The sequence below is a fragment of the Bufo bufo genome, chromosome 3 (genome assembly GCF_905171765.1).
Source record: "Bufo bufo chromosome 3, aBufBuf1.1, whole genome shotgun sequence".
In the NCBI taxonomy this organism is placed as follows: domain Eukaryota; kingdom Metazoa; phylum Chordata; class Amphibia; order Anura; family Bufonidae; genus Bufo; species Bufo bufo.
The window spans coordinates 563,144,081-563,156,321 of NC_053391.1; the positions used below are offsets into that span (position 1 = coordinate 563,144,081).

The window sequence follows — 12,241 nt, forward strand, 5'->3', positions numbered from 1 at the left end:
AACAGTTGTGAATGGCTCCATATTGCAGTATGGCATTATTGGAGGACACACAGATAAGGCTACTTTCACACTAGCGTTCGGGTGTCCGCTCGTGCGCACCGTTTGAAGGGGCTCACGAGCGGCCCCGAACGCATCCGTCTGGCCCTAATGCATTCTCAGTGGAGGCGGATCCACTGAGAATGCATCCGCCTGCCAGCGTTCAGCCTCCGCTCCGCTCAGTAAGCGGACACCTGAACGCTGCTTGCAGCGTTCGGGTGTCCGCCTGGCCGTGTGGAGGCGAGCGGATCCGTCCAGACTTATAATGGAAGTCAATGGGGACGGATCCACTTAAAGATGACACTATATGGCTCAATCTTCAAGCGGATCCGTTCCCCATTGACTTTCAATGTAAAGTCTGAACGGATCCGCTCAGGCTACTTTCAGACTTAGAAAATTTTCTAAGTAATAATGCAGACGGATCCGTTCTGAACGGATGCAAACGTCTGCATTATCGGAGCGGATCCGTCTGATGAAACATCAGACGGATCCGCTCCGAACGCTAGTGTGAAAGTAGCCTAACACTAGGCACCCTGTAGGAGGTCTAGGTCAGTGCACAGGCAGCTGTATAGGGTGCCGACACCATTTACAGAGGTATGGAACAGGAACTCCCGATAGGCTACAATGGTGTTAATAAAATATTAGGACACGACTGACTAATCCTTCCCCTAATATGTTCTGCAAAGTAGACCTGGCATGGATGATTGCTTTATGACATTTGAAATCATATGTACTGACCTTCCAAGGAAATCATCTTTGTCAATATCTTTATCAAACAATCGAAACTCGATATCCTGCCCGGGGACATCCGTGACCATTATCTGCAGGATAAGCACAATTCATTTGGATCATATCCACAGGTAAAGTCCTGCCCAGGAGAAGCTATAGAGCCTATAGATAATACCTCAAAGGTCTGATCCCAGCGAGGATTCAGAGTCTCCTTCATTACTCTGGTCTGAACGGATTTTCCTCCAGATCGAATCACAACATAGGGATCGGACTTTCCTCTAATCATACCTCCCATGAAGTTATCCTTAGCGATTAGGTTTTCTGCTTCCAGAACGAAGACACGTAGCACATTCTAGAAAAAAAAAAAAAATAAGTCACACTGTATACTACATACATGAATAAAAATTAAAATGATAGATTACATTCTTCGCATATACCTATACATGGTTCATAAAAGAGAGCAGTACCTCTATCCTGCCCAGGATGGTGCTGGATTTCCCCATCAATGATTAGATTTAAAGGGATTGTTTCATCTAAGACACTGGTCGCATATTGCTAGGATATGCCACCAATGTCAGATAAGTGTGGGACTCGCACCTATCTCTATGCACAGTGTGCTCTCCTTCACTTTCATGGTCCTGTTCTGGTGCCAGTCCAGGAGGTGGGACCCACCAATATCTCAGATCAGACAACCCCTTTAATGCATCTTAGAACCTATTTCCCTCAATGGGGCTACTTAAGGCTATGGACACCTTTGACAAGGAAACATGGATTTTACTTAGGTTAGTGATTACCTAACGTTTAAAGGGAGTCTGGCGCCAGGAGGTTCACTCTTAAACCAGGCACAATGCTTTGTATGGCTAGCTCAGCTGGGTATAATGATACCGCTTAGTAATCCGATGCTTCGTCCTGGAGAGGGAGGGTCTGGCAGAGAAGGTAGAAGGAGCAAGGGTGCACCAAGTGGCTTGGGCCCAACCTCAGTGCACTTAACTGCTCATTTGCATACAGATTAAAAGTACTTTTTTCTCCAAAATGAAGCAACAGATCTCTAAGTGGAGGGTATTATAACATTACATTTAGCAGAGCCAGCCCTAAAAAGCATTATACCTGGTATATGAGTGACAGATTCCCATTAAAACTTAGTTCAACTTATTAAAGGGAATCTATGTTGAACTAATTTTCAGGTTATCCTTATTCCTTCATGTATTTTCAGATCCCCTAACATGCAGTTGGCCACATGGTCCTAGTTCCATACTTTTCTCATGTGGACATGTCCCTTCTAGCAATACATGTTAGGTCTGTGTGTCCAGGATGCTGCTGCCTTCACTTGTTCTCACATATGATCAGCACAGCTTAAAAGGAAATGAGTCACCAAAATGTTTTGCTGCCAGTTAAAACCAGATAGTGACACACATCCTTTTTTTGAATCTCTTTATTTTTCTGATTGCAGATTTTTATAAATATAGATAGTGACATGGAAATAAAAAAAACAGAAAAACATGATTTAACTAACATGTCATTTTCTGATGACACATTTCTTTTAATTCCTGGACTAATTTCCCCTTCTACAGCTCATAAAGAATCTCTCCTAACTTGTAAAGACAGTCACTGAGCTTTAGTGTGCGGTTCCTCAGAGTGTGCAGCAGGTGTGATCTGCCCTCCTTAAAAATATGAAATGTATCCCTCCTCTACACGCTGATCTGCTGTATACGATCTCCCACCCCCAAAATGCATTGCTTACACTGAGAATGGGGAGAGAGATAGTAGATGGTGGCACCCAGACTCTGCAATAGCCAAATGATAGGAAATTTTTAATGAAAACTAATTTTAGAGTTTCTTAATTTTGCATTAAGGAGGTAAATGAACAGTAAAAAAAATTAAATCTATGTTTTTATAGTCTAAGTCCCAGTGATTTCAATAGAGAGATAACTGTGTCCAGATCCTGGACCGTCATCCATGTAGCCTTTTTAGGCCGCATGCACACGACCGTGGTGTGTTTTGCGGTCCGCAAATCACGAACCCGCAAAACACGAATGGCGTCCGTGCGCGTTCCACAATTTGCGGAACGGCACGGACAGCCTTTACATAAAACTGCCTATTCTTGTCCGCAAAGCGCGGACAAGAATAGGACAGGTTATATTTTTTTTGCGGGGCCACGGAACGGAGCAACAGATGGGGACAGCACACGGAGTTCTGTCTGCATCTTTTGCGGCCCCATTGAAGTGAATGGGTCCTCATCCGAGCCGCCGATGCAGACCAAAACAACGGCCGTGTGCATGAGGCCTAAGGATGTTGGAAAATGTTCTTTTTCATTTTACTTTGCAAAAGTCGGGGTCATTATATCATATGCACACGTTCTTAAATACTATACTGTAAATGATCATGTAAAAAGAAATGCTGCTCTCTTCCAATATTTATTTCATTGGATTTCCTCCCGATGTGCATGAAGTGGTGTATTTTGGAAGGTATGTACACCTGCACAGTGTTCTTTGTGGTCTGCCCTTTTGTATTTTGGGCTGCAGTAATTAAGGGAAACAAAAGAGCGCTGATCTCCTGACCAGGATGTTTCTTCAGCAGGAACAATACAATTTTTATTGTGTTTGGCACAAAGACAGGTTTTTCTGTGCATATGCAGTGACTGGGAAATTACACATCTGTAGCCGGCAACATTTTATGGTCATTCATGAGGATATGCTGTTGTTGAACCTAACAGTAATAGAGTAGCTGTAAGGGCTCATGCACACGAACGTATTTTCTTTCCGCTTACGTTCCTTTTTTTTTGCGGACCGTATGCGGAATCATTAACTTCAATGGGGCTGTAGATAATACAGAAGTTACTCCGTGTGCATTCTGTTTGTCCGCGTGGCCATTCCGCAAAAAAGGAGTGCATGTCCTATTATTATCTGAAAAATCAAGGTCCGAGGCCCCATTCAAGTCAATGGGTTTGCAAAAAATACTGAACGCACACGGAACACATCCGTATGTCATCCGTATTTTGCGGATCCATACTGTAAAAATGCTATGCCCAGCCCATATTGCTCATGTGTTTGGTGATTAATAAGTTACTGTTTCTGTATACGATCCGCAAAAAAAACTGATCAAATATGGAAACCACACTGATATGTTTTGTGCAATAACGGAATGGAAGAGGACTTAAATCAGAGTAAAAAAAAACTCACATACGGAACAAATCAGTGAAAAACGGACCGCAAAACAACGGCCGTGTGCATGAGACCTAAGGCTGTGTTCACATCAAGTTTTTGTCCCATCTTCAACATATACAGATGACGTATATGTTAAACAGATGCCATGCAGTGCAATCACTATAGAGTTGCATTATTTATTATGTGGCCATCTCTCAGCTAAGGGTACTTTCACACTTGCGGCAGGACGGATCCAACATGCTGTTCACCATGTCGGATCCGTCCTGCGGCTATTTCGCCATGCTCCCGGGCCGCCGCTCCGTCCCCATTGACTATAATGGGGGCGGAGCTCCGGCGCAGCACGGAGAAAGCCGCCGGACTAAAAAACCTGACATGCAGTAATTTTAGTCCGGCGGCTTTCGCCGTGCACAGCCGTGCTGCGCCGGAGTTCCCCCCCCGTCCCCATTATAGTCAATGTGGACGGAGCGGCGGCACGGCGAAATAGCCGCAGGACGGATCCGGCATGGTGAACAGCATGTCGGATCCGTCCTGCCGCAAGCGTAAAACTAGCCTTACCAAGCACAGCGCCGTACATGGTTATAGTAGCTGTACAATGGTATCGCAGCTGAGCTGTGCCTTGGTCATGTGACAGATGAACATGACATCACTGGCCTAGGCAAAACTGCGAGCGAGATGCCTTCTCAAACAGCCGATTGGTGGGGGTCCTGCGTGTTGGCCCCTTACCGATCAGGTACAAATGACCTATCCAGAGTCCCATGACAGCACCAGGAGAGAGGATCCTCCGCCCAGGACAGGAAACCCACAGATATTTAAGGAGGCGGGGCCTCTCCATTCCTCAGTGGTCTTCAGAGACGAAAGAGAGCATCCCCGATAACCATCTTTCTGATTCATCCAAATTCATAAATTTTTTTTTTCCTCAACTCTGTGCACCATAACTAAGACCCATCACCAACACCAAAACCAAGGGAGGGAATATAAGGGTGCCGTCATGGACTCTGGAAAATCAAATTACCGGTAAGAGTAATTATAATTTTCCCCCTTGTCCTATGACAGCACCAGGAGAGATCTCAGAGGTAGAGAGTTTAGGGTGGGATAACAGCCTGCAAGACCTTATGACCAAAAGAAAGGTCAGAGATAGAAGAGAGGTCCAGTCTATATGATCTATAAGTTAGGACAGTAGACCAGGTAGCCGCTTTGGAAATATTGTGGATAGACGCATCTGCTCTCTGTCCACAAAGTAGATACTGCTCTTGTGGAGTGCGCCGCCCAACCCATAGGTACTGGTTTCTGTAAGGAAACATAAGCTAGACAGATGGCTTGCTTAATCCACCTGGCTATGGAACCTTTGCTAGCAGCCTTTCCTTTATTAGGCCCTGAATACTGAACGAACAAGGCACCTGGCTTCCTCCATTCTCTAGTAGCATCCAGGTAAGCTAGAACACATCTCCTAATGTCTATAACTAAATTCCAACTCCTTCTGACACCTGGGATTTGTACTGAAGGACGGAAGAACCACCTCTTGAGACTTATGGAAGTTCGACACTACTTTGGGAAGGAAAGCTGGGTCTGGTCTAAGGACAATTCTATCCTCCTGGATGGAAGCATATGGGGGATTGATGGACAAGGCCTGGATCTCCCCTATCCTTCTAGCTTACGTGATTGCTACTAAAAAGGCACATTTAAGTGTCAACATTCTGATAGAGATCTCCGAAATGGGTTCAAAGGGTCCTTTCATCAAACTCTGCAACACTAGATTTAGATCCCAGGGGGAACTTGGAAAATTCTAGTCAGAATATCCCTTGTAATTGCTTTACAAAATAATGATAAGAGGATGAACAGATAATCTAACGTCAAACAACACGCTTAAAGCCAAAATCTAGACCTTTATAGTACTAAGGGAAAGACCCTTCTCTAGACCCCTCTGAAGAAATTGCAAAATCCTGGGAATAGAAAGACTACACTGTGGGACAGGATCAATTTCCAGGAAAGCAAAGAAAGCAGCCCAGGTTCTAGCATAGATTCTGGTGGTTACCGGTTTCCTACTTTTAAGCAAGGTGAAGAAAAACTGATTCAGACAAACCCCTAAGCATTAGCAGTGACCTTTCAAAAACCAGGCCGTCGAGTGAAGGCCCTTTACCGGAGGATGGATCTCTGGTAGCATCCAAGGCTCCCTGACTGAAAGAAGCCTCAGCCACGTGAACCAAGCACGACGGGGCCAAAAAGGTGCTATCATTATCACTGAAGCCCTGTCCTCCTGTATCTTCTTGAGAACCCTGGAGATTAACTGAAGAGGAGGGAATGCATATAGAAGAACCCGGTCCCACGGCTGTAGAAAGGCATCCAACACCGAAGGGAAGTCTCTCGGAAAGAGGGGGAAAAAAAAAAACTTTTCCACCTTTCTGTTGGATCTTGTAGCAAAGAAATCCACCGATAGTTCCCCCCCAAAGCTGTACTAGCTAGAAGAAAAACCCCTGGTTCAGAGACCACTCTCTCTGGTCTAGTTTGTGGAGACTCAAAAAATCCGCCTGTTGGTTGTCCACTCCTCTTATATGAAGGGCCGACAACGACAGGACCCTTCCTTCTATCAAGGAAAAAAAATAAAAATCGGAGCAGCTATTTGTTGTAACTCATTAGACCTGGTCCCTCCCTGATGATTCAGATAAGCTACAACGGAACCATTGTCTGACAAAACTTTTAGATAACGATTCTCAAGCAAGGGCAAAATCTCCTGCAAGTCTGAAAGAACGGCCATCAACTCTTACATTTGAAGAAGCTGCACATATCGATCCGTCCCAAGGGCCCTGCAGAAACCTGCCCTGGATGTGAGCTCCCCAACCAACTGGACTGACATCTGTAGTTTCTACTATTGGGTCCACTATCCTCCAGGGAACCCCCCGGACAAGATTGACTGGATCCAACCACCATTTTAGGGAACTTCATGTCTGACTGGAAATACACTGAACAAATATATAAAACGCAACACTTTGAGTTTAGGTCATGCAAAATCGAAGCAAAACCGAAAGATCTGAAACATTTTCTACATACACAAAAGACCCATTACTCTCAAATATTGTTCACAAATCTGTCTAAATCTGTGTTAGTGAGCACTTCTCCTTTGCCGAGATAATCCATCCCACCTCACAGGTGTGGCATATCAAGGTGCTGATTAAACAGCAGGAATATTGCACAGGTGTGCCTTAGACTGCCCACAATAAAAGACCACTCTGAAATGTGCAGAGTTTTACCTTACTGGGGGGAAGGGAGGGGGTCAGAAAACAAGTCAGTATCTGGTGTGGCCACCATCTGCCTTGCGCAGTGCAACACATCTCCGTCGCATAGAGTTGATCAGGTTGTTGATTGTGGCCTGTGGAATGTTGGTCCACTCCTCTTCAATAGCTATGCGTAGTTCCAGAATATTGGCAGGAACTGGAATATGCTGTCGTATACGCCAATGCAGAGCATCCCAAACATGCTCAATGGGTGACATGTCCGGTGAGTATGCTGGCCATGCAAGAACTGGGATGTTTTCAGCTTCCAGGAATTGTGTACAGATCCTTGCAATATGGGGCCATGCCTTATCATGCTGCAACATGAGGTGATGGTCGTGGGTGAATGGCACAACAATGGGCCTCAGGATCTCGTCACGGTATCTCTGTGCATTTAAAATGCAATCAATAAAATGCATTCGTTGTCCATAACATATGCCTGCCCATACCATAACCCCACCGCCACCATGGGCCACTCGATCCACAACGTTGACGTCAGCAAACTGCTCACCCACCCGACGCCACACACGCTGTCTGCCATCTGCCCTGAACAGTGAAAACTGGGACTCATCCGTGAACAGAACGCCTCTCCAACGTGCCAGACGCCAAATGAGCATTTGCCCACTCAAGTCGGTTACGACGACGAATTGCAGTCAGGTCCAGACCCCGATGAGGACGACGAGCATGCAGATCAGCTTTCCTGACACTGTTTCTGACAGTTTGTGCAGAAATTCTTTGGTTATGAAAACCGATTGTTGCTGCAGCTGTCCGGGTGGCTGGTCTCAGACGATCATGGAGGTGAACATGCTGGATGTGGAGGTCCTGTGCTGGTGTGGTTACACGTGGTTGTGAGGCCGGTTGGATGTACTGCCAAATTCTCAGAAACACCTTTGGAGACAGCTTATGGTAGAGAAATGAACATTCATTGCACGGGCAACAGCTCTGGTAGACATTCCTGCAGTCAGCATGCCAATTGAAAGCTCTCTCAAATGTTGCGACATCTGTGGCATTGTGCACATTTCAGAGTAGTCTTTTATTGTGGGCAGTCTAAGGCACACCTGTGCAATATTCATGCTGTCCAATCAGCACCTTGATATGCCACACCTGTGAGGTGGGATGGATTATCTCAGCAAAGGAGAAGTGCTCACTAACACAGATTTATGAACAATATTTGAGAGTAATGGGTCTTTTGTGTATGTAGAAAAGGTTTCAGATCTTTGAGTTCAGCTCATGCAAAATGGGAGCAAAGCCAATAGTGTTGCATTTATATTTTTGTTCAGTGTAGAAATTTCCCTGTCCAACTCTTCTACCTTCCCTGACCAAGTCTGGAGAATCTCCCATTGAAGGCTCTTGGAGTGAGCCTGGGCCCACGAAACTGCCGGAAAGCAGGAGGTTACAGTTCCCAGAGCTGACATGCCCTTTCTGATAGACAGACAAGGATACTGAATAAGCTGACGTAGATGCAGAGTCCAGTAATATGCCCAGGAACTGCTGAACCTTTTCCGCATTGATTATCCACCCCAGAGAATTTAGAATGCAGATCACCTGTTCCATCTGGGTGAGACAGGCTTGTTCGGACTGGGCTATGATCAGGAAATCGTCCAGAAATGGCACAAACAGGATGTCCTTTTCTCTTATATGAGCTTCCATTTCCGCTACAAGCTTTGTGAAGATCCGCGGTGCCATGGAGATTCCAAAAATGATAGCACCTGGAACTGAAAATGCCTCAGACATCCCTGTATCTTCAGTGCCACTCTTAAGAATTCTGGTGAGCTGGGTATATTGGGAGATGATAATATGCATCTCTGATGTCTAGGACTACCATATAACAGTCCCTGTATAGGAGGTCCACTACTGACTTAATTGTCTACATTTTGAATTTTCTGTACACCAAGAACTTGTTTAATCCTTTTAAATTTATGATGGTCCTGAAATCTCTATTTGTTTTTGTTTTTTTTACAAGAAAAAGTTTGGATTAAAACCCCATACCTTCTTCTCATGGTGGACAAGAGAAGTGCGCCCTTTAGAATAAGCTTCTCTACATCCCTTTTTAGAGCCCCCTGAGCCCTCGGGCGTACGTCGGTTACCCCAAAAAATTCTGGGGGGGAAGACGCTTGAATTCCAGTCTGAATCCCTCCTGCAAGGATTGAAGAATCCAAGTAGTAAATCTTTGACCAAGCTGGGAGGAAGTCCAACAGTCTTCCTCCCACCCTGGCGTCATTGGGGGTTGCTTTTTTTTTTAGTAGAGACTGAATTATGGCCTCTGAACAAGAACCCTTTGGATTTGGAAGAAGAGAACTTCCACTTGGAATTTCTCTTATTTGGGCTCTTCTCTGTACCTTGGAATCTTCTATTCTGGCGAAAGGAGGGATCCTGCTTACAAAAGGAAGAGAGAGAAACCCTTTTTTCCCCCCATCTCCTGCTTTCTCAAGAATATTGTCTTAGGCAGAGTCGAACAAGTATTTCCCTTCACATGGAATATTACATAGACTATTCTTAGACGCCACGTTCCCCTGACCAATTCTTAAGCCAAAGGGCTCTGCAAGCCGAATTAGCCAGGGAAGATGAACGAGCAAGACAATCTAACTGCACAGGCTGAAGCATCCGCCAGAAAGTCAGCTGCTTTGGCAATAACCGGGATGGATTCTCATAACTGATCTCTAGGAGTCTTATCCCTAATCTGCTTCACCCATAAGATAAGGGCCCTAGCAGTACAAGTGGCCGCTATGTTTGGTTTAAGGGAGGTTCCCGCTGATTGCCATGTTAGCCTTAGGAAGCTATCTGCTCTCCTATCCATTGCGTCTTTAAGCTGCCCTAGATTGTCAAAAGGCAAAGATGATCTGTGCGAAACCTTGGCAATTGGCACGTCAATTTTTGGTGCGCGGTCCCAGAGTACTGAATCCGCAGAGTCAAAGGGGTATTTGCGTTTAACCGATGAGGTAATAAAATTACGTTTGTCTGGATTTTTCTACTTGTTCGTTATCATAGCTGCCATGTTTTTGTGAATAAAAAAATAAATGATCTCTTTTTTTCTCCCTTCCAACCCCTCAAACATTATGTCCTGTACTGATCTTACTTCCTTGGGGTCCTCAATATTCATTGTAGCTCTAACGGCTTTCAGAAGTTGATCAACGTCCTGATGAGTCGGATGAGGATGAGTCGGATGAAATTTCCCCACTTTCTACTAAGGTATTTTTAGCCGAACTAGAGGCGTCCGAAAACTTCTGCCCAGAAGGGGATCTGTCTTTGCTTCTATGGGCTTCTTTTTTAGATTTAAGGGCATTACCCACTTCTTCGCTAATCAGTTTTTTCATACATTTGAACATTGAGAGGGACTCTTCCGCATACCTGCGCTCCCGTCCTCTTGTACCACCGTGCCCGCTAATGGCGTTAGGCAGGAGAAGGAAGGGAATCCTCAGGAGGCCTCCAGGTATGCCACCACCACAGTCTTCAGGGAGCGCGTAGCGGGGGAACTCACCCGGCACGCCCCCCAGCCCAGCCGGCGAGTTAACTTGGAGAGAAACTACTCCCCAGCAGACGCTTGTAGGAATCCTCTCCTAGGGCAGGAAAACCACTGAGGAATGGAGAAGCCCCTCCTTCTTAAATATCTGTGGGTTTCGAGTCCTGGGCAGAGGATCCTCTCTCCTGGTGCTGTCATAGGACAAAGGGAAAAATCTCAGAAAATGCCTTTAATGTGTACTTTCTTCTGCAGGATAGAAAAACAAAGTGTACTTCGCTTTTGGATCCTTTCACTCCCCCCCCCAACTTATACATGTTAGACATAGGACAAACATGATGTGAAGTCCCTTAGTAGCGCACACACAGGCATGGCTGACAGTAATATATTTCAAAGAACAAACCGATAAGGAGTATAGACCTAATACATTTAACCTATGTCAATAGTGCACTCTTTTCTTCCTTCTGGGAAATAATCCCCAACACAAATAAGTTCTAATCAATGTCAGGCTTGATTTACATCTCCGTTCAGCATTCCGGTAGTATGTTCCGGCAGAGGAGCAGACTACCGGAATTAGTGTATCTGACCTAGCCGGGCACAACGGATCCCATTTCACTATGATTGGATCTGGTGGGTTTCCGGCATAAATGCCAGCTTCCCGCTTGGGTGGGGGAAATACGCTTGATTCCATTATAGTGAATGGGGATCTGTTGGTGCCCAGCTATGCAGGTACAGTAATTCCGATAGTCTGCTCCTCTGCCGGAACACACTACCAGAATGCTGAACGGAGATGTCAACCTCGCCTCACCTATTTTTATCTGCGAAACAGACAAATCTCTCTTCTTGCATTTCAACTCTTATTCTAACACGAGAGTGAAAAATTTAAAAAGGGTTCTCTAAGTTACATTAAAATTTTGCAGAGGGCCTTGTGAAATAAAAAGAAAACGCTTACTCACACCTTTAATATGTCCTGTTGCTGGTTCGGCTCCACTCCCCACCACAAGATCCCCACTGGCCCTGCAGTGGTCACATGCCATTCATTGCTCCTGTGACTGCTGAAGTCAATCACTGGCCTCAATGGCGATGTGCTGTTTATGCACAGTGTTTGGCTGAAGTGGTCAGGTGTTACCATTGCAAGCAAGGAGCAAGTATTTTTTTTCCCCCCCAAAATTTTACAAAACTTTCCTGCTCCCTGCCAAATTTAATTAAATCTTGGAGAAGCCCTTCAAATTCTATGACTTGGTCTTTTGCACACAAACTTTTTTTTACGTTTACCTTCATTTTTTTGCGTTCCGTATATACACCATATACGGAACCAATCATTTCAATGGATACACAAAAAAAACGGAAGGTACTCCGTATGCCTTCCGTTTCTGTATTTCTAGATAGAAAGATAGAACATGTCCTATTATTGTCCACATAACGGACAAGGATAGTACTGTTCAATCAGGGGCCAGCTGTTCCGTTTCGCAAAAAACGGAATGCACACGGACGTCATCCGTATTTTTTGCAGACCGCAAAATACTAAAAAAGACATATGGTCGTGTGCAAGAGGCCTTAGACCTCTTTCAGATGAGCGAGTTCCACGC

At 45.2% G+C, this 12,241-nt stretch overlaps 1 protein-coding gene across 1 annotated transcript in view; it reads right to left on the reverse strand.

The window, feature by feature from the left end:
* Positions 1-12,241, reverse strand: part of ESYT1 (extended synaptotagmin 1) — a 109,701-nt gene that overhangs the window by 24,866 nt on the left and 72,594 nt on the right. The window contains exons 18-19 of the mRNA XM_040425566.1: positions 941-1,117; positions 775-857 (exon numbers count right to left, since the gene is read on the reverse strand). Coding sequence (XP_040281500.1) covers positions 775-857; positions 941-1,117 — 260 coding nt within the window. The remainder of the gene's footprint in view (positions 1-774; positions 858-940; positions 1,118-12,241) is intronic.